The 21526-nt window shown below is 52.0% G+C and overlaps 1 protein-coding gene across 4 annotated transcripts in view; it reads right to left on the bottom strand.

Moving 5' to 3' along the window:
• Positions 1–436: 436 nt before the first annotated feature.
• SMURF2 (SMAD specific E3 ubiquitin protein ligase 2) overlaps positions 437–21526 on the bottom strand; it is a 56196-nt gene continuing 35106 nt past the window's right edge. For 2 of the 4 annotated variants that reach the window (XM_069749159.1, XM_069749158.1), the window contains exons 4-19: positions 20840–20973; positions 20666–20731; positions 20382–20466; positions 16164–16247; positions 14157–14359; positions 13971–14055; positions 13134–13292; positions 12693–12915; positions 12511–12614; positions 9180–9294; positions 8928–9106; positions 8701–8838; positions 8416–8536; positions 8131–8332; positions 2311–2386; positions 437–2134 (exon numbers count right to left, since the gene is read on the bottom strand). In XM_069749159.1, coding sequence (XP_069605260.1) covers positions 2035–2134; positions 2311–2386; positions 8131–8332; positions 8416–8536; positions 8701–8838; positions 8928–9106; positions 9180–9294; positions 12511–12614; positions 12693–12915; positions 13134–13292; positions 13971–14055; positions 14157–14359; positions 16164–16247; positions 20382–20466; positions 20666–20731; positions 20840–20973 — 2074 coding nt within the window. In that variant the 3' untranslated portion in view covers positions 437–2034. Of the gene's footprint in view, positions 2135–2310; positions 2387–8130; positions 8333–8415; positions 8537–8700; positions 8839–8927; positions 9107–9179; positions 9295–12510; positions 12615–12692; positions 12916–13133; positions 13293–13970; positions 14056–14156; positions 14360–16163; positions 16311–20381; positions 20467–20665; positions 20732–20839; positions 20974–21526 lie in introns of all 4 variants that reach the window. The other 2 variants (XM_069749156.1, XM_069749155.1) reach the window with 1 other exon arrangement.

Genomic DNA, 21526 nt, shown 5'->3' on the forward strand with positions numbered 1-21526 from the left:
CAGGGTCCCATTTTTCACTACTCCGAGCCCTGCCATTTGCAGGGCCTCCTCTTTCACTACTCCGGGCCCCCCTATCTGCAGGGCCCCCTTTTTCACTCCTCCGAGCCCTGCCATTTGCAGGGCCTCTTTCACTACTCTGAGCCCCGCCATCTGCAGGACCCCCTCTCTCACTCCTCCAGGGCCCGCCATCTGGGGACACCCTCACTCACTCCTCCGGGCCCCGCTATCTGCAGGGCCACCATTTTCACTCCTCCGGCCCCCCTATCTGCAGGGCCTCCTCTTTCAATCCTCCGGACCCCGCCATCTTCAGGGCCTCCTCTTTCACTCCTCCGAGCCCTGCCATCTGCAGGTCCCCCTCTCTCACTCCTCCGGGCAACCGTAGCCCCTCTATCACTCCTCTACCCCTCCCCCATAATTGAGACTCGGACACGAGAGGTGTTGAAAATACCTTTAATTCTGCGCTATAAATGAAGCCATGATTACGTCGCACATGCTGGTGCCAGAGTTAGTGAAGGGAACGTTGGCTCCGACAGCGATCACCCCCAAACCCTGGACAGGCACTGAGGAGACCCCCGGAGTCAGGGAGCTTATATCTATCTTTACAGTAACAGGTTCACTGCTGAAGCCTCAAAGGGGTGGGCTCTGCGGCAGGAAGAGGGGCTGGAAAAGAACTTAGGGGTCACAACGCTAAAGGGGCAATGTAACTCCCCCCCTCAAAAAAAAGTGTCAGGGCCTATTCTTTGTATTGCAGAGAGGTCTGCAGATCAGCGCCCCCAGAGGACAATCTAATGCACTGCAGGACGCAGCACCAACTCGTGACCCAAACAGAAACCTATAGTTAAACCACAAGTCCCAGCATGCCGAGAGATAAGACAATTGCTAATCATGTAAATCACAAAACGACCGTGATACACAGGAAAGAAAACGCGGAACTAAAAATAAGTGTCTCTGGCCCTTTAAGAACTAGACTAGAGTATGGCGACACTGTCCCTAGTGGTCATGAGTGGAAGTGCAGAATATTGGACACCTGCATTTCCAGCAACAGCAGGGCACGCCCTCACTATGGGTGGGTGGAGCCTCCCGCTCTGCAGGGGTGAAGCTTACTCTTGTCACACCCCTGCTTAGTGACATCCCTTTTCCTGCCGCAGAGAATCATTTTTTTTTTCGGCTTTTAAACGCTAAAGTTTCCTTTTAGGGTAGAAAAAAATGTCGCGAAGGTCGCGGCCGCTACTAGTAGGACAAGAATTTTCACAGAAAATTCCCTTTTTGTTTTTCTTCCTCTTTATTCTATTTACAGATGAAGACGGAGAGCAGAGGTGGCGGACGGCGGGACGACACTAAGCGCGGGGGAGGGGGTTAATGCTGCGTCTGATATAATGGCGTTAAGGACAAAACAATAAAACGTCGCAGGGAGGAAAATAACCGAGGGGAAGCCTGCGGGTTCTGAAAGAAGCGAAACAAAGGTTTCTGCAAACCCGGGCGAAACGGCTGCAACAACAATGGCCGCCTCCGCTCCGGGATGACACTTGCATCGGGGGTGATTGCGGGGAGGAAACATAAAAATGGCGAACATTAAATAAAATAAGTGGCGGGATACGGACCGAAAGCCAAATACGAGCGTCATGTAGGACAATGGGGGGGGGGGGGGGGAACATGGCCGCCGCAAACCGCTCTCCGCTAACAGACCTCGTGGGCAGCCGTCCCTCACCGCCGCCGGCCATGACCCAGTCTTTGCTTCTTGCTGTGAGATCCAGGAAGAGGGAATGTCATCGTTAACCCTTTACGTATAAAAATAATAGTAGTCTTTATATACGGCGGTGGGGGGCGCCGTGCTCACGGACGCAGCGCTCACGGGCGCCGCCCCAGCAACGTCCAAGATACTTTGTTTTTAAATAGCAGCCAAGTCGCCAGCGCTGGACGACTCATATCGTCATGGAAAAAAATATATTTATATATAATATTTATAGAATCCCAAAAAGTGTCCGTCCTGCTCCGACCCCAGGGCCCGAGCACCGCGCCACCAGGGTCTGTGCCTCATTCTACTGCAAAGCCGCAGGTCTCCTCGATGGCTGTCAGCAGCTTCTCGTACAGCTTGTCGTACGTCTCGTAGGGCGGGATGTCGATGCGGTTGAAGCTGGGAAGGAAAAGGAATGAGAATAGAGTGTACTGCGCCGACAATGGGGCGCCGCGCAGACAATGGGGATCATGATGTATATAAAAGGCTGCAAAAGAACAAAGGGTGGAGTCTATGACTTCTAATCAGCATAAGGGCAGTAACCCCAGAGGGCTACAGAGGTGGCGGTCACTCACCAGGTGTGCGCCTTGGGCAGGTTATTGGTGTTGGCGTCAATCTGATGGATGGTGAAGAGCCGCGGACCAGCTGCACCTGCCGGAGGAAGTGACATCATTTACTTACTGGCCACAAACACAGTGCAAAATCCCAACCAACCGGCCCACCAATCAGCAGAGGCACAAAGCCCCAACTCACCAGACAGCAGCAGCACAAAACAGCGACCCACCAGACAGCGACAACACAAACCCCCGACCCACCAGACAGCGGCGAGACAAACCCCAGGCCCACCAGACAGCGGCGACACAAACCCCCGACCCACCAGACAGCGGCGATGCAAACCCCCGGCCCACCAGACAGCGGCGACACAAACCCCCGGCCCACCAGACAGCGGCAACACAAACCCCCGACCCACCAGACAGCGGCGACACAAACCCCAGGCCCGCCCACCAGACAGCGGCGACACAAACCCCCGACCCACCAGACAGCGGCGACACAAACCCCCGACCCACCAGACAGCGGTGACACAAACCCCCGACCCACCAGACAGCGGCGAGACAAACCCCAGGCCCACCAGACAGCGGCGACACAAACCCCCGACCCACCAGACAGCGGCGACAAAACCCCCGGCCCACCAGACAGCGGCGACACAAACCCCCGGCCCACCAGACAGCGGCGACACAAACCCCCGACCCACCAGACAGCGGCGACACAAACCCCAGGCCCACCAGACAGCGGCGACACAAACCCCCGACCCACCAGACAGCGGTGACACAAACCCCCGACCCACCAGACAGCGGCGACACAAACCCCCGGCCCACCAGACAGCGGCAACACAAACCCCCGACCCACCAGACAGCGGCGACACAAACCCCAGGCCCACCAGACAGCGGCGACACAAACCCTAGACCCACCAGACAGCGGCAACACAAACCCCCGACCCACCAGACAGCGGCGACACAAACCCCAGGCCCACCAGACAGCGGCGACACAAACCCCAGACCCACCACACAGCGGCGACACAAACCCCCGACCCACCAGACAGCGGCGACACAAACCCCCGACCCACCAGACAGCGGCGACACAAACCCCCGACCCACCAGACAGCGGCAACACAAACCCCTGACCCACCAGACAGCGACGGCACAACCCCCTGACCCACCAGACAGCACCCCACCCCAGCACACCAGACAACGGCGAAACAAACTACTGACCCCGGCCCACCAGACATTGGTGTCACGTACCCGCTTCTCAGCACGCGACTTGGGGTTGCGCCTGCAAGGGTTAATCTATCACCCCAGCATTCAACCTCTGTCCTATGCTGTAATGGGAGCATAAATTACACACCGACACCACTCACCAAACACACAAGAGATGAATCCTGGAAAGGTTACTACTGTCTGCCAATCATAAGGCTCACACACCTTAGGCTATGGATTCTTTAGAGGATACAAGGTTCAACTGTTAATGTTTTATGCTTTAATACAAAAAGGTACAGTGCTTACAGTAAGAAAAAAGGTATAAAAATATGGTAATAAAAAGACACAAATATGCAAAACAGTTTTAAAAATAAACGGGAGAAAACTTACAGAAATAGCTAACTTTGTAGTCTGCTTTCTGCTCCCTGAGGGGGAAGGACGAATATCTGTGAACAACTTTGTATGCGTACAGGCCTAATTTAGAGAGTTAACTTGGAGGTCAGATTTCTATACCAGCCTCTCAGGTTGATATTATAATGACTTGCTTTTGATCGAACCACAGCCACTCCACCAATGAATATATTATTTTCCTCTGAACACTTTTTGCATAAAGTTTCTCACAGATAGATAGTGTCAGGCTGTACTTGACATCTCTCTTCAAAAGAGACAGAAGGTGAGAAATGCTTCCCCTTCCTGGTTCTTAGCAAGACCCTCTGGCGAGATTGGAGACAGTAGACTGCTTTCTCAGGAAGACATATGATGTGCCCTGTGAAGGATTACCCCTTCCTCCCACGTCACCAATCCGTGACGTCACTACACAGGCCCAGCTCTCCGGCGCCCCCTTTGTCTCTCAGGTCAGTAAGGGAACTGCACCTAGAGCAAATGGCCGCCGGGGAGACTGCCCTGTTACCCACACTGGGTATTCTAGGATTCGCAATCAGGGTAAAAGGATCAGCCCAAAATTAATTTATGATTTAATTGCCTTAAGGGCGCACTAGATAATTACAGAAATATACAATCACAATATATCAAGAGTTACAGTCAGAGTACAATATAACAACAATAATACAAGGCTTAAAGGTATAAAGCTGGAGGTCAATTTATCAGGTTGAAGGTCGCTTGTGGAAGCTGGGGGCGCGCAGCATTCCGCAGGTCCAAATCTTAGTTGCCGGGCAGCCCCCAGAAAGCATGTGCTTGCTCCCCTCTGGCTGGCATACCCTGTTCCTTAAGATATCATCATCATGTTCTTCTGTGGAGTGAGACCTCAGCTTCTTCTTAAACCTGGCTGAGCCCCCTGCCTGCAGCTGGGTGGGCTTGGCAATCTCCACCCCCTCTGCCTCCCTGCAAGATTTATTCCAATATCTAATAAATGGGATGACTTCCCTCAGGATGAGCGGATCAGCACACGGGCAGTACCAGCGCCTGTGGTTTGTTCTGCCGGTCGTACCGGGATCAAACCTGGACCCATTCGGTCCCTGTGGGAGGCTGATCCCTATATCTCGGGTTTCAGACCTCCCACCGCCACGGGAGTCGCACTGTTAGATGCACAATTTCTTTAGGGCGAGCCAAATATTTTTTATGAGCCTGTACCTCGAATGATGCGTCCATAATTCACAATTCCATGTTGGTGACGGTTCGACTGGGCTGCCATAATAGATGTGTATCCAGTGGCCACTTGGCATGCGTGTTTTAATTAAGCCCCCAAGCATTTCCAAGCCCCCTGCTGGCGTGGTTTCCTCATTGAGCTTTGAAATGCCATCTACAGTTTACACTGAGCTCAGCCCGTTAGCATACTAATAGGAACTTTATTCATTAGAAAGGTGGGGGCCAGAAGCACTCCTGCTGCCGACCTGTGACCAGGGGACAAAATGGAGTCACGCCAATCTGTAGTATGCCTGTTCCAAGATGGCGGCTGTTCCCTCATCACACCTCCCTGCTTTAGAGGGCGCTAGGGGGCATCACATTCCTGTGTTCCCCCATGCACCCTTCCACACCTTCTCCTTGCCGGGACAACCCATCAGCATTACTATGGTCTCTGCCTCTCTCTCCCTGAGCCTGTCTCTGCTCCCTCCTCTCTCTCTCTCTGAGGCTGTCTCTGCCTCCTCCCCTGTCTCTCTCTGAGGCTGTCTCGGCCTCCTCCTCTCTCTGAGGCTGTCCCTGCCTCCTCCTCTGTCTCTCTCTGAGGCTGTCTCCACCCCCTCCTCTCTCTCTGAGGCTGTCTCTGCCCCCTCCTCCTTCTCTCTCTGAGGCTGTCTCTGCCTTCTCCCCTCTCTTCCTGAGGCGGTCTCCGCCTCCTCCTCTGTCTCTCTCTGAGGCTGTCTCTGCCCCCTCCTCTCTCTCTCTCTGAGGCTGTCTCTGCCCCCTCCTCCTTCTCTCTCTGAGGCCGTCTCTGCCCCCTCCTCTCTCTCTGAGGCTGTTTCTGCCTCCTCCTCTGTCTCTCTTGGAGGCTGTCTCTGCCCCCTCCTCTCTCTCTCTGAGGCTGTCTCTGCCCCCTCCTCCTTCTCTCTCTGAGGCTGTCTCTGCCCCCTCCCCTCTCTTTCTGAGGCGGTCTCCGCCTCCTCCTCCGTCCCTCTCTGAGGCTGTCTCTGCCCCCTCCTCTCTCTCTGAGGCTGTCTCTGCCCCCTCCTCCTTCTCTCTCTGAGGCTGTCTCTGTCCCCTCCCATCTCTCTCTCTCTGAGGCTGTCTCTGCCCCCTCCTCCTTCTCTCTCTGAGGCTGCTTGCTCCGCTGCCCGCTCTGCAGCTCCCATGAGTCTCATATAGGCGTCTTCATTACCCGCCTCGAGACGTGCCACTGCCGCTGCAACAAGGGCCGCTGATGTGGACAGGCTGGGGCGGGTAGGTGGTGGGTAGTCCCTTGCCGGACTAAGCACGGGTGGCTGGCTCCTTGGGGAGTCGGGGCTGAGCTCCCCCTCGCCTTGAGCAGTACCGTCCACCACCACCTCCTCATTGACCATAGCACTGGCCTGCGCCCTCACTGCACTCCTGGTGCCCTCCGCCATCTTTCGAACCTCTGGTTACTGACAGCTGTAACCCTGACCTTGCACACAACTTATTATATCTACACTGACCGTCTAGTGCTGGGCTGACCTTAAGACCCCAGCAGTGAAAGTTACCGCTGGTAGTCTTTAGTGTTTGGGAGTAGGGGTCCCACGCACACTAGTACTCTGATCCCACATACGCTGCCACCACTGTGAAGGATTACCCCTTCCTCCCACGTCACCAATCCGTGACGTCACTACACAGGCCCAGCTCTCCGGCGCCCCCTTTGTCTCTCAGGTCAGTAAGGGAACTGCACCTAGAGCAAATGGCCGCCAGGGAGACTGCCCTGTTACCCACACTGGGTATTCTAGGATTCGCAATCAGAGTAAAAGGATCAGCCCAAAATTAATTTATGATTTAATTGCCTTAAGGGCACACTAGATAATTACAGAAATATACAATCACAATATATCAAGAGTTACAGTCAGAGTACAATACAACAACAATAATACAAGGCTTAAAGGTATAAAGCTGGAGGTCAATTTACCAGGTTGAAGCTCGCTTGTGGAAGCTGGGGGCGCGCAGCATTCCGCAGGTCCAAATCTTAGTTGCCGGGCAGCCCCCAGAAAGCATGTGCTTGCTCCCCTCTGGCTGGCATACCCTGTTCCTTAAGATATCATCATCATGTTCTTCTGTGGAGTGAGACCTCCCAGTGACCTCAGCTTCTTCTTTAACCTGGCTGAGCCCCCTGCCTGCAGCTGGGTGGGCTTGGAAATCTCCACCCCCTCTGCCTCCCTGCAAGATTTATTCCAATATCTAATAAATGGGATAACTTCCCTCAGGATGAGCGGATCAGCACACGGGCAGTACCAGCGCCTGTGGTTTGTTCTGCCGGTCGTACTGGGATCAAACCTGGACCCATTCGGTCCCTGTGGGAGGCTGATCCCTATATCTCAGGTTTCAGACCTCCCACCGCCACGGGAGTCGCACTGTTAGATGCACAATTTCTTTAGGGCGAGCCAAATATTTTTTATGAGCCTGTACCTCGGATGATGCGTCCATAATTCACAATTCCATGTTGGTGACGGTTCGACTGGGCTGCCATAATAGATGTGTATCCAGTGGCCACTTGGCATGCGTGTTTTAATTAAGCCCCCAAGCATTTCCAAGCCCCCTGCTGGCGTGGTTTCCTCATTGAGCTTTCAAATACTGTCTACAGTTTACACTGAGCTCAGTCCGTTAGCATACTAATAGGAACTTTATTCATTAGAAAGGTGGGGGCCAGAAGCACTCCTGCTGCCGACCTGTGACCAGGGGACAAAATGGAGTCACGCCAATCTGTAGTATGCCTGTTCCAAGATGGCGGCTGTTCCCTCATCACATGCCCCGTGAGACCTGCATTCTCAGGACAGATGTTAGATTACTGCTAGTCACACATATATACCTATACATATTTCACTACAATCGGCGACAAACTCCTGACCCACCAGAGAGCGACGACACAAACCCCCCCCACCCCACCAGACAGCGATGGCAACCCACCCCCCACCGCGGCACAACAGACAGTGCAATTCTCCAACCCCGGCCATCAGACAGTGCAGTTTTGTCACCACCAGTCGGTGGTGCATCCTGCTGGACAGAGCAGGGACTGCAGCTCCCTACCTTGCAGCGCCTTGAAGCCTTGCAGCGGGACCCTGGAGGATCCGGTGACGAACTGCAGCAGCCGCGCCCTCCTCTCCTCGTCAAACGACTCCACCGCCTTCCAGAACCATTTGACTATGTTGCTGTCCGGGGTGCAGTGTTTTAATCGTGTGTTCGCCTTCCAGTCGTTCACATCGATCTTCCCCAGTCCGCAGACGATTAGCTGGAAGGACAAAACACGGTGGTCACCCCTCCCCACCGGAGAACTACAAGTGCCAGGAAGCCTAGCTCCAGACTGCGGCTTACCTCCAGCTCCTTCTCGTCGAACGTCTTGAGCAGGTGCTGGGGGATCACCTCGTTGAATCCCTTCTGCAGGGCCAAGAACTGTGCCTCGATCCCTCGCAGGAACCGCCAGTTCACATAAAGCCTGGAAGAAGGGGTGAAAGGTCGGCGTTACAATGTAACAAACCCTCAGCAACAAGCACATCACCACACAGAGGAATATAAATCTACACTGGCCCTTTAAGGAAATATTGCTAGCTGTTATAACCCGACGGGGCCAAGCTCCACCCCCGGCCATCACTTGCTCACCTGACGTATTCCTTTTTGGTTTCTTCGGTGACCGGGATGCTTTTGCCGTTGGGCTTCAGCTCGTGCTGGATGAGCTCGCCATATGCGCTGTGCTCCACGCAGAACGTGTGGTCCAGGACCGCTGTGATGTCGTTCTCCCTGGGAAAAGGGGAGGACAAAAAAAGGAGTTAAAGCGCAAAGGGCGGAGCAATCACACGCCCACATCGCGACCGGCCGCCGTGACTCACAGGATCCAGACTAGGCTGTTGTGGAGGTCGGGGTCCACGGACTCCATGTCGTCCAGCGTGATGGGCTTCCCCAGCAGCTGCTTGTAAAAGGGTAGCGTGAAGCCGCCGTCGATGTAGTGGCCATGAAACACCGCCATGCCCATGATCCGCCCCACGAAGTGGAAGTAGGAGAGGTGCTCCTATAGGAGGGAAGCGCAGGGTTACCGGGGAAGAAAACTGCAAGACGGAGACCCCGGCCACACACACACTTACCGGGTTGACGGCAGAGTCGGGGTTGATCTGTAGTGTGTAGATGTCGTCGCGGGAATATTGGAAGAGGCCATAATACGGATTCAGCATCTCGTGAGACAGCAGGTACAGCCACTCCCTGGAAGGGAAACGAGAGGTAGGAGCTCGGCAGAGGGCGCGGGAAAAGGGGAGGCGCTCGGCAGAGGGCACGGGAAAGGGGAGGCGCTCGGCAGAGGGCGCGGGAAAGGGGAGTGTGATGAGGGAACAGCCGCCATCTTTGGACGGGCATTCTAACAGATTGGCGTGACTCCATTTTGTCTCCTGGTCACAGGTCTGCAGAGAGGAGTGCTTCTGGCCCCCACCTTTTCTAATGAATAAAGTTCCTATTAGTATGGTAATGGGCTGAGCTCAGTGAGGAAACCACGCCAGCAGGGGGCTTGGAAATGCTTGGGGGCTTAATTAAAACACGCATGCCAAGTGGCCACTGGATACACATCTGTTATGGCAGCCCAGTCGAACCGTCTCGAACATGGAATTGTGAATTATGGACGCATCGTCCGAGGTACCGGCTCATAAAAATATTCTCCTCGCCCTAAAGAAATTGTGCATCTAACAGTGCGACTCCCGTGGCGGTGGGAGGTCTGAAACCCGAGATATAGGGATCAGCCTCCCACAGGGACCGAATGGGTCCAGGTTTGACCCCAGTACGACGGGCAGAACAAACCACAGGCGCTGGTACTGCCCGTGTGCTGATCCGATCATCCTGAGAGAAGTTATCCCACTTATTAGATATTGGAATAAATCTTGCAGGGAGGCAGAGGGGGTGGAGAATGCTAAGCCCACCCAGCTGCAGGCAAGGGGGGGGGGGGGGGTTGGCTCAGCCAGGTTTAAGAAGAGCTGAGGTCACTGGGAGTGACTCACTCCACAGAAGAACATGATGATGATATCTTAAGGAACAGGGTATGCCAGCCAGAGGGGAGCAAGCACATGCTTTCTGGGGGCTGCCCGGCAACTAAGTTTTGGACCTGCGGAATGCTGCGCCCCCCCGGCTTCCACAAGCGACCTTCAACCTGGTAAATTGACCTCCAGCTTTATACCTTTAAGCCTTGTATTATTATTGTTATATTGTACTCTGACTGTAACTCTTGATATAGTTTGATTGTATATTTCTTGTAATTACCTAGTGCGCCCTTAAGGCAATTAAATCATAAATTAATTTTGGGCTGATCCTTTTACTCTGATTGACGTGGGAGGAAGGGGTAATCCTTCACAGGGAGGCGCTCGGCAGAGGGCGCGGGAAAGGGGAGGCGCTCGGCAGAGGGCGCGGGAAAGGGGAGGCGCTCGGCAGAGGGCGCGGGAAAGGGGAGGCGCTCGGCAGAGGGCGCGGGAAAGGGGAGGCGCTCGGCAGAGGGCGCGGGAAAGGGGAGGCGCTCGGCAGAGGGCGCGGGAAAGGGGAGGCGCTCGGCAGAGGGCGCGGGAAAGGGGAGGCGCTCGGCAGAGGGCGCGGGAAAGGGGAGGCGCTCGGCAGAGGGCGCGGGAAAGGGGAGGCGCTCGGCAGAGGGCGCGGGAAAGGGGAGGCGCTCGGCAGAGGGCGCGGGAAAGGGGAGGCGCTCGGCAGAGGGCGCGGGAAAGGGGAGGCGCTCGGCAGAGGGCACGGGAAAGGGGAGGCGCTCGGCAGAGGGCGCGGGAAAGGGGAGGCGCTCGGCAGAGGGCGCGGGAAAGCGGAGGCGCTCGGCAGAGGGCGCGGGAAAGGGGAGGCGCTCGGCAGAGGGCGCGGGAAAGGGGAGGCGCTCGGCAGAGGGCGCGGGAAAGGGGAGGCGCTCAGCAGAGGGCGCGGGAAAGGGGAGGGGAATTAGGCAGAGAGCGCGGGAAAGGGGAGGCGCTCGGCAGAGGGCGCGGGAAAGGGGAGGCGCTCGGCAGAGGGCGCGGGAAAGGGGAGGCGCTCGGCAGAGGGCGCGGGAAAGGGGAGGCGCTCGGCAGAGGGCGCGGGAAAGGGGAGGCGCTCGGCAGAGGGCGCGGGAAAGGGGAGGCGCTCGGCAGAGGGCGCGGGAAAGGGGAGGCGCTCGGCAGAGGGCGCGGGAAAGGGGAGGCGCTCGGCAGAGGGCGCGGGAAAGGGGAGGCGCTCGGCAGAGGGCGCGGGAAAGGGGAGGGGAATTAGGCACTCGGCAGAGTGCGCGGGAAAAGGGAGGGGAAAGAGGCACTCGGCAGAGTGCGCGGGAAAAGGGAGGGGAAGGGGAGGCGCTCGGCAGAGGGCACGGGAAAGGAGAGGTACTCGGCAGAGGGAAAACTGGTGCACGGCAGAGGCGGTGGGAAGAGTGGCGCTCGGCAGAGGCGGTGGGAAGAGTGGCGCTCGGCAGAGGCGGTGGGAAGAGTGGCGCTCGGCAGAGGCGGTGGGAAGAGTGGCGCTCGGCAGAGGCGGTGGGAAGAGTGGCGCTCGGCAGAGGCGGTGGGAAGAGTGGCGCTCGGCAGAGGCGGTGGGAAGAGTGGCGCTCGGCAGAGGGGTGGGAAAAGAGGCAGAGGAAGCAGGAAAGCGGGAGGAGGCAGAAAAGGGAACAGGAAAGGAGGAGGCGGCAGAGGGAACAGGAAAGGAGGAGGAGGCGGCAGAGGGAACAGGAAAGGAGGAGGAGGCGGCAGAGGGAACAGGAAAGGAAGAGGAGGCGGCAGAGGGAACAGGAAAGGAAGAGGAGGCGGCGGCAGAGGGAACAGGAAAGGAGGAGGCGGCAGAGGGAACAGGAAAGGAGGAGGCGGCAGAGGGAAAAGGAAAGGAGGAGGCGGCAGAGGGAACAGGAAAGGAGGAGGAGGCAGAGGGACCAGGAAAAGAGGAGGAGGCAGAAGGAACAGGAAAAGAGGAGGAGAAGGCAGAGGGAACAGGAAAGGAGGAGGAAGCGGCAGAGGGAACAGGAAAGGAGGAGGCGGCAGAGGGAACAGGAAAGGAGGAGGCGGCAGCAGAGGGAACAGGAAAGGAGGAGGCGGCTGAGGGAACAGGAAAGGAAAAGGCGGCAGAGGGAGCAGGAAAGGAGGAGGAGCTCACTGGGCAAGGAGGATAAGCAAGGGAGGAGTTCAACAGATGGCAAGGAAAAGGAGCAAGGGAAGAGCTCAGGGGGTAAGGAGGAAGCAGGATGGAGCTCAGAAAGGGCAAGAAAGAAGAGCAAGAAAGGGGCAACAAAGAGCACGGGAGTGAGGAGCATGGAGTGGTAGTGTGGAGAGGAGCTCTGCACATCATGAATGGTACTTGTGCACGTAGAACAGCAAGCCGCACTGGCATTACCATATATAAGGCCATGTTTGGGGCAGTTCTAAAGGTTCAGCAGCCCCCACACCAGGTGACCGCTCTTTTAAAACCAAGCATCATTACCTGGCGACTCCTCCGTAATCTAAACCTTCCTCTCCACGAAATTTGATCATCAGTCTCTTCCATAAATCCTTCGGCCTCATCTTCATCACCTGTCGGTAGGATTCCTGTGGGGTGCAGGACGAGAGAGCGGTGAATGGGGGTGGGGAGGATAAGGGCGGCAGAGCAGCAGTGCTGCCACTTACCTCGAAGATCTCCTCGCGGGACACCTCGATGCGGCAGTGCCCGGCCTGCGGCTGCTGCTGGGAAAGCTCCTGTCGCAGGATCTTCAGCTTCTGCACCAGGTCCCGCTTGTACCGGGGGACGGTGAGACAGTCCACGTCATCCGGCAGCTGGCACAGGGACACCACCGGAGGAGGCGGTGGCTGCTGTTGCTGCTGTTGGTGGTCTTTCAGCTGGTTCTGGCGGCTGCAACACAGAGAAGACCCTCAGAAATCAGAGTATTAAAGGGACGGACTGACATATACAATGCCCCATCCAATAGGGCCACGGCCACCCAATCCCAGACAGAGCGAAGCTCCCCCAAGACAGAGCAACCTGCCCCCACCACCCTAAACAGAACAACCCCACCACCCCAGACAGGAGGCCGCCATCCTTCTCAAACAAATAGATGAACCCCCACTTACTTCAGTACGAGGTGCAGGTTCGCCGACAGTCGGGGATCAGTGAACTGAGTGGTCCGATTATTGTGATCCACGAAGTAGACTCTCCCCGTCGCAGTGTTACGGATCTCCCACCCCGGAGGAAGAGGCCCCAACTCCTCACAATTAATGTTACTGAGGTCCCTGGAAAAAAAAAAAAAAAGGAAAGAAAAGTCCTGAGTTATAATCCAGAGCTGCACTCACTATTCTGCTGGTGCAGTCACTGTGTACATACATTACATTACTGATCCTGGGTTACATCTTGTATTATACCCCAGAGCTGCACTCACTATTCTGCTGGTGCAGTCACTATGTACATACATTACATTACTGATCCTGGGTTACATCTTGTATTATACCCCAGAGCTGCACTCACTATTCTGCAGGTGCAGTCACTGTGTACATACATTACTGATCCTGAGTTATATCCTGTATTATACCCCAGAGCTGCACTCACTATTCTGCTGGTGCAGTCACTGTGTACATACATTACATTACTGATCCTGAGTTACATCCTGTATTATACCCCAGAGCTGCACTCACTATTCTGCTGGTGCAGTCACTGTGTACATACATTACTTTACTGATCCTGAGTTACATCCTGTATTATACTCTAGAGCTGCACTCACTATTCTGCTGGTGCAGTCACTGTGTACATACATTACATTACTGATCCTGAGTTACATCCTGTATTATACTCCAGAGCTGCACTCACTATTCTGTTGGTGCAGTCACTGGGTACATACATTACTGATCCCGAGTTACATCCTGTATTATACCCCAGGGCTGCACACTGTTCTGCTGGAGCAGTTACTTTCTCACCTGGGCACCCGGGGATCGTGCCACGTGCTGACTCCGGTCTGCGTGTGGAGGAAGTACACCTGCCCCTGCTGCGTTGTCCTCTGCTCTGTGGAATGATAGGACAATAAATGCTGCTCTTTGCTTCCTGTGTACATGTTCTCTGCACCCCCTGTACAGAGCTCCGCCCCCTGGACTCCTGGCACTCACCATAGCCCTCTGGCAGGTCCGGCGGGGTGTGTAAATGTGTTCTGCTCATGTAATTCCGGTGCCGCTGGGAGCGCACTCTTCTCTCCACGAGTCGGGGGTCGGAGCTCTGCCCGCTGCTGGCGCCGTTGGTCCCGGTGATGGGCGTGTTCTCGTCCACGAAGCAGCTCAGGGGCCGCCCAGGACTGGAGTACTCAGAGGCGGGTCTGCGGGGACAAAGGGGCGGGGCATGAGAGGAATCAATGGTGACATGAGACCTCTGACCGCATTTAACCTCCTATGTGTCCTCCTGTAGTATCAGGTCAGTATTACAGATTGCAGTCAGTGAGTGGAAACACCCAGAGGCTGAACCCTGGTCCCATCTTGCCCTGTTTCTAGAGCTGAGAGTTCGTTACAATGTTTCAATGACACCAGCACCAGTGACAAGGGGACCAGGATGGGGGTCCACTATTCCACGGGGATGACCAGGATGAGGTGGGAGGGGGAACGCTACTCCATGGAGGTGACCAAGATGAGGGGGAATGCTACTCCACAGAGGTGATTAGGGTTGGGGGGGGGAGGGAGGGGTTGGTTTGTGGAAACGCCACTCCACAGAGGTGACCGGGATGAGTACACTACTCCACGGAGGTGACCAGGATGGGGGTGAAGGGGAAATGCTCCTGCACAAATTATAGTCCACGGAGGTGACCGGGATGAGGACACTACTCCACGGAGGTGACCGGGATGAGGACACTACTCCACGGAGGTGACCGGGATGAGGACACTACTCCACGGAGGTGACCGGGATGAGGACACTACTCCACGGAGGTGACCGGGATGAGGACACTACTCCACGGAGGTGACCGGGATGAGGACATTACTAATGTTGTATGGAATAAACATTCATCACTGATTGACGTCTCATCCGGCAGAGAGCGCGGCCAGTCATTCGACAAATTCCCATTTTTGTGTGCGGCCCATGTACCCAGACGAGTTTGAGACCCCTGATGTAACCTATGTACCCCATGTCACGGATCCCTTCTCTGTGGTATCACTTATTCGTCACGTGCCTGCTCTCACATGTGACTTAGGGTTGTGCCTGCAAGGGTTATCTATCTCCCCTCTCTCAATCCAGCATTCAACCTCTGTGCTATGCTGTAATCGGAGCATAAATCACACACCGACCCAGGCCACACACCCGCTCATACGCGCTGCCACCACTCACCGAATACACGGGCGATGAGTTCCGGACTATTAATACTAGTAATGTCTATCACTCATAAGGCTCACACCTTAGGCTATGGATTCTTTTAGAACATTCAAAGTTCAACTTGTTAAAGTTTTATACTTTAATAACAAAAGTGCCAGTGCTTACAATAAGAAAAAGGTATAAAAATATGATAATAAAAAGACATACAACTTATGCAGAACAGTATAAAAATAGAGAGGAGAAACTTACAGAAATTATCTAACTGGTAGTTGCTTTCTGCTCCCTGGGGGTAGGACGAATGTAGATTGGATCACACCAGCTTCTCAGGCTGCCCTCATCATGTGAACACAATTCTCTGTCTGCAGCCTAAATTTATAACTTTGGTCTGAGGTCAGGTTTCTAGACCGGCCCCTCAGGTTAATATCATAATTGCTGGCTTTCTGATTGGCCACGCTACTAATGAATATATTATTTTTCTCTTGAGACACTTGTGAAAAGGTTCTCAGGAATAGATACCCTCAGGCCGCAATTAACATCTCCCCTCCAAGACCTAGGAGGTGCCAAATGTTACCTTCCTTCTTGGCCCTAGCTAGACCTCCTGGTGAGATATGGAGACACAATTTCTACTAGTCCCAAGGAAGTACCTATTAACACCTAGGTGCGACTTGCCTTCAGGACAGATGTTACATTATCAATAGTCACACATATAACCCTAGACATATGTCACTACACACATATAGAGATATATATACACATTTCACCACACCCCATCACTGACAGCAGTGATCCATGTGAATTCCGCGGCTGGTTTTCCCCCTTACCGGGTCGGGCGTTCCCACTGGGTGGTCCGGGTGATGTGGTTGAGGTACTGGATGCGCCCTGAGGCCGTCCGCCTCTCCTCCCAGCTACGATCCAGACACGGAAGAGATAAAGCAGTCAGTGCTATTTCCAGGAACCCGAGGCCCGGCCTTATATGACGGCCGCGAGACAGGGAGAGAATAAGCAGCGGCGTATCAATCACACTGGTAGACAGGGGGCGCTGCTGGGCTGGAATGTCGGGGGTCAGAGTAAGCGTCCTATCACCCCCCAGGTGGCCCCGGGTCACCGGGCCCCAGAGGGACAGAGACATTCATGGGGTATATGAGGGGGCCCCCAGAACGCTACTGCTCTCTTATCAGGCTCAGTGACCCAGGGGAACCTGCTGCCACCTTGTAGATATGGAGGTCTCTCTGTACAAAGCCCCCCATAATGATGGGTCGGGGGAAGGAACCTACTCGGACTCTCGACTTTCAGCAAACACAAAACGGCACGACAACATACAGCAAGTATGGCAGCACCACGTGTCACAAGAAGGGGGAGAAGCGAGGCCGCTGACGGGATGCCCCCCATCCCTCACTAAGGGAGCTGCAAAAGTAATGGCGCCCTACCAGCATAACGTCGTATGACACGACCAAGCGGACGGTGACGTAAGGGCGCCAATACTTTATCCAGGTCTGTCAGCAGCAATCCCAGGTGCGCCCCCCCTGTGCAACAGGCTGGGATTACACCTCACTAAGAAACCTCCGGGCAGCGGCCGCTGCTTCACGTCAGGACCGAAGGACCAATACTCAGAACATAAAGAAAAAACAAAAAATAAAACTATTCGTTTTAGATTTTATATATATTTTAAATTATCTAATAATAAAATATGATTTATTATTTGTAATTAATAAAATAAATAATTATTTAATATATTGTTAAACAAAATATGTATTATTTATTAATAAAATAAAAAACAATTATAATTTAATATATATTATTATTATTTCTATTACACCATTTAATAAAAAATATAATTATAAATACATTGAATTTTATTAAATGATAATTTCTATTAGATTTCATTTTATCAATTAATAAAATTTAAAATCATAATTATTGCATTTGTACTTTATTTTTATTAAATGATAATAAGGAAAAAATAGAAATCATGTAATAAAATTCAATGCATTAATTGTATTTATTATGTTTTTATTAAGTGACAACAGAAATTATAATTCATTTTATGATTATTTTTTTAATAAAGAATATAAAAATATAACCTAAAATCAATAAAAAATACATAATAAAATATGGTCTAAATTTATAAATTTTACTTTTTATTAAATTACAATTTTTTTATTAATTGACAATATTTTATTCTTTATTATTTTTATATCATATAGTAATAATAATAATAATAATAATAATAATAATAATAATAAAACTCAAATTGAAAGGTATATATCAAAATAAATTTAGCTATATACAGGTCCTTCTCAAAAAATTAGCATATAGTGTTAAATTTCATTATTTACCATAATGTAATGATTACAATTAAACTTTCATATATTATAGATTCATTATCCACCAACTGAAATTTGTCAGGTCTTTTATTGTTTTAATACTGATGATTTTGGCATACAACTCCTGATAACCCAAAAAACCTGTCTCAATAAATTAGCATATTTCACCCATCCAATCAAATAAAAGTGTTTTTTAATAACAAACAAAAAACCCATCAAATAATAATGTTCAGTTATGCACTCAATACTTGGTCGGGAATCCTTTGGCAGAAATGACTGCTTCAATGCGGCGTGGCATGGAGGCAATCAGCCTGTGACACTGCTGAGATGTTATGGAGGCCCAGGATGCTTCAATAGCGGCCTTAAGCTCATCCAGAGTGTTGGGTCTTGCGTCTCTCAACTTTCTCTTCACAATATCCCACAGATTCTCTATGGGGTTCAGGTCAGGAGAGTTGGCAGGCCAATTGAGCACAGTAATACCATGGTCAGTAAACCATTTACCAGTGGTTTTGGCACTGTGAGCAGGTGCCAGGTCGTGCTGAAAAATGAAATCTTCATCTCCATAAAGCATTTCAGCCGATGGAAGCATGAAGTGCTCCAAAATCTCCTGATAGCTAGCTGCATTGACCCTGCCCTTGATGAAACACAGTGGACCAACACCAGCAGCTGACATGGCACCCCACACCATCACTGACTGTGGGTACTTGACACTGGACTTCAGGCATTTTGGCATTTCCTTCTCCCCAGTCTTCCTCCAGACTCTGGCACCTTGATTTCCGAATGACATGCAAAATTTGCTTTCATCAGAAAAAAGTACTTGGGACCACTTAGCAACAGTCCAGTGCTGCTTCTCTGTAGCCCAGGTCAGGCGCCTCTGCCGCTGTTTATGGTTCAAAAGTGGCTTTACCTGGGGAATGCGGCACCTGTAGCCCATTTCCTGCACACGCCTGTGCACGGTGGCTCTGGATGTTTCCACACCAAACTCAGTCCACTGCTTCCTCAGGTTCCCCAAGGTCTGGAATCGGTCCTTCTCCACAATCTTCCTCAGGGTCCGGTCTCCTCTTCTCGTTGTACAGCGTTTTCTGCCACATTGTTTCCTTCCAACAGACTTACCATTGAGGTGCCTTGATACAGCACTCTGGGAACAGCCTATTTGTTGAGAAATTTCTTTCTGGGTCTTACCCTCTTGCTTGAGGGTGTCAATGATGGCCTTCTTGACATCTGTCAGGTCGCTAGTCTTAGAATACCGTCAAACTATACGATTTACCTACGATCACGACCAGCGATATGACCTGGCCGTGATCGTAGGTAAATCGTAGTGTGGTCGCTGGGGAGCTGTCACACAGACAGCTCTCCAGCGACCAACGATGCCGAGGTCCCTGGGTAACCAGGGTAAACATCGGGTAACTAAGCGCAGGACCGCGCTTAGTTACCCAATGTTTACCCTGGTTACAAGCGTTAAACTAAAAAAAAACAAACAGCACATACTTACATTCTGGTGTCCGTCAGGTCCCTTGCAGTCTGGTTCCCGCACTCAGTGACTGCCGGCCGTAAAGTGAAAGTGAAAGCACAGCCGCTGTGCTCTGCTTTCACTTTACGGCCGGCAGTCACAGTGCAGGAAGCAGACGGCAAGGGACCTGACGGACACCAGAATGTAAGTATGTGCTGTTTGTTTTTTTTTAGTTTAACGCTTGTAACCAGGGTAAACATCGGGTAACTAAGCGCGGTCCTGCGCTTAGTTACCCGATGTTTACCCTGGTTACAAGCGAACGCATCGCTGGATCGCATGGCTAGATCGGTGTCACACACACCGATCTAGCGATGACAGCGGGAGATCCAGCGATGAAAGAAAGTTCTAAACGATCTGCTACGATGTACGATTCTCAGCAGGATCCCTGATCGCTGCTGTGTGTCAGACACAGCGATATCGTAACGATATCGCTGGAACGTCACGAATCGTACCGTCGTAGCGATCGAAATGTTATAGTGTGACGGTACCCTTACCCATGATGGGGGTTTTGAGTAATGAACCAGGCAGGGAGTTTATAAAAGCCTCAGGTATCTTTTGCATGTGTTTAGAGTTAATTAGTTGATTAAGAAGATTAGGGTAATAGGTCGTTTAGAGAACCTTTTCTTGATATGCTAATTTATTGAGACAGGTTTTTTGGGTTATCAGGAGTTGTATGCCAAATTCATCAGTATTAAAACAATAAAAGACCTGACAAATTTCAGTTGGTGGATAATGAATCTATAATATATGAAAGTTTAATTGTAATCATTACATTATGGTAAATAATGAAATTTAACACTATATGCTAATTTTTTGAGAAGGACCTGTATAGCCTAAACTTCGTAAAACAAAACGTATAAAAAACAACAACAAAATATAGGATTAGTAAAAAAAAAAAAAAAGTTAAGACAAGAAAATTGGACAAAGTTTACAAATTAGCAAACAAGTAGTATAAAATGGCAACGTAAAAACTGTCGGCGCACCGTCGGCACACTATCAGCATGCTGCTGGTGCACCGACGGCATTCGCTTTTTATAAAGCTGCAACTGACGAATCAGGAGAAAACATTGGGAACTACCAGACTCCGCCCACAAAAAAATAATACAATAACAAATAGATGCAAAAAAATAAATAAATGAAACCTGCATAAAATGAATATGCAACATTAAAATGTAAACATGTAAAGGGCCGGTGCGTTTTCTCACCCATCTGGTAAATCGTTGTCGAAGAGTCGGCTGCAGTCAACCACTTGTCCCCCGCTGCCGATCCGATCCCGGGACTGGAGACTGACTACGGAGGAAATGGTGAACCAATCACAGGAGGCCAAGAGAGACCGTTATTGATACAAATTATTCACACCCTCCCATTAATCATAGGCCTGCTAGGAGCTGTGGTTTTGCAGCAGCTGTAATGTGAGACGGGTGCTGGGTTTATCCAATCACATCCCGGGAGCTCCAAGCTCCGCCTCCCCTTAAATCCCTGCACGTACCTACTATCTGCCCCCGCACCGTGTCGTTATCGTTCGGACCAAGTTTGCATAAATCCAGGCGCTGATCTGCAGAAAAAAAAAAAAAGTTACATAAGGGGCTCCTTTAAGAAAAAAAATGTGTACCCCAAAAATATGACATTGGTCAGGCAGGGGGGCTGCAGTCTCCACACTCACATCCCGTGTCCTTCAGGCGGGTGATGGCGTTGGACAGGAGGCGGACGCAGCCCAGGAACCCGGCCCCCTGCTTCTTATGGATCTTCTTGTGGTTCCACACGCTGATGGTGATGGAGTCCGACTTCCCGATGTATCTGAGGGGAAACAGACAGTCACCACTGGGCGGTGTCAGTGCGCACCGCAGCCTGGCATTCTATTCATGGGCAGTGTCAGTGCGCACCACAGCCTGGCATTCTATTCATGGGCAGTGTCAGTGCGCACCACAGCCTGGCATTCTATTCATGGGCAGTGTCAGTGCGCACCGCAGCCTGGCATTCTATTCATGGGCAGCAATATCATCAGCAGTCAGTATCACACAGGAGGATTAGATACATGGCTCAGCAGTCAGTATCACACAGGAGGATTAGATACATGGCTCAGCAGTCAGTATCACACAGTATAGGATTAGATACACGGCTCAGCAGACAGTATAACACAGGATAGGATTAGATACACGGCTCAGCAGTCAGTATCACACAGGAGAGGATTAGATACACGGCTCAGCAGTCAGTATCACACAGGATAGGATTAGATACACGGCTCAGCAGTCAGTATCACACAGGATAGGATTAGATACACGGCTCAGCAGTCAGTATCACACAGGATAGGATTAGATACCCGGCTCAGCAGTCAGTATCACACAGGATA

The sequence above is a fragment of the Ranitomeya imitator genome, chromosome 2, assembly GCF_032444005.1.
Source record: "Ranitomeya imitator isolate aRanImi1 chromosome 2, aRanImi1.pri, whole genome shotgun sequence".
Taxonomy (NCBI): Eukaryota; Metazoa; Chordata; class Amphibia; order Anura; family Dendrobatidae; genus Ranitomeya; species Ranitomeya imitator.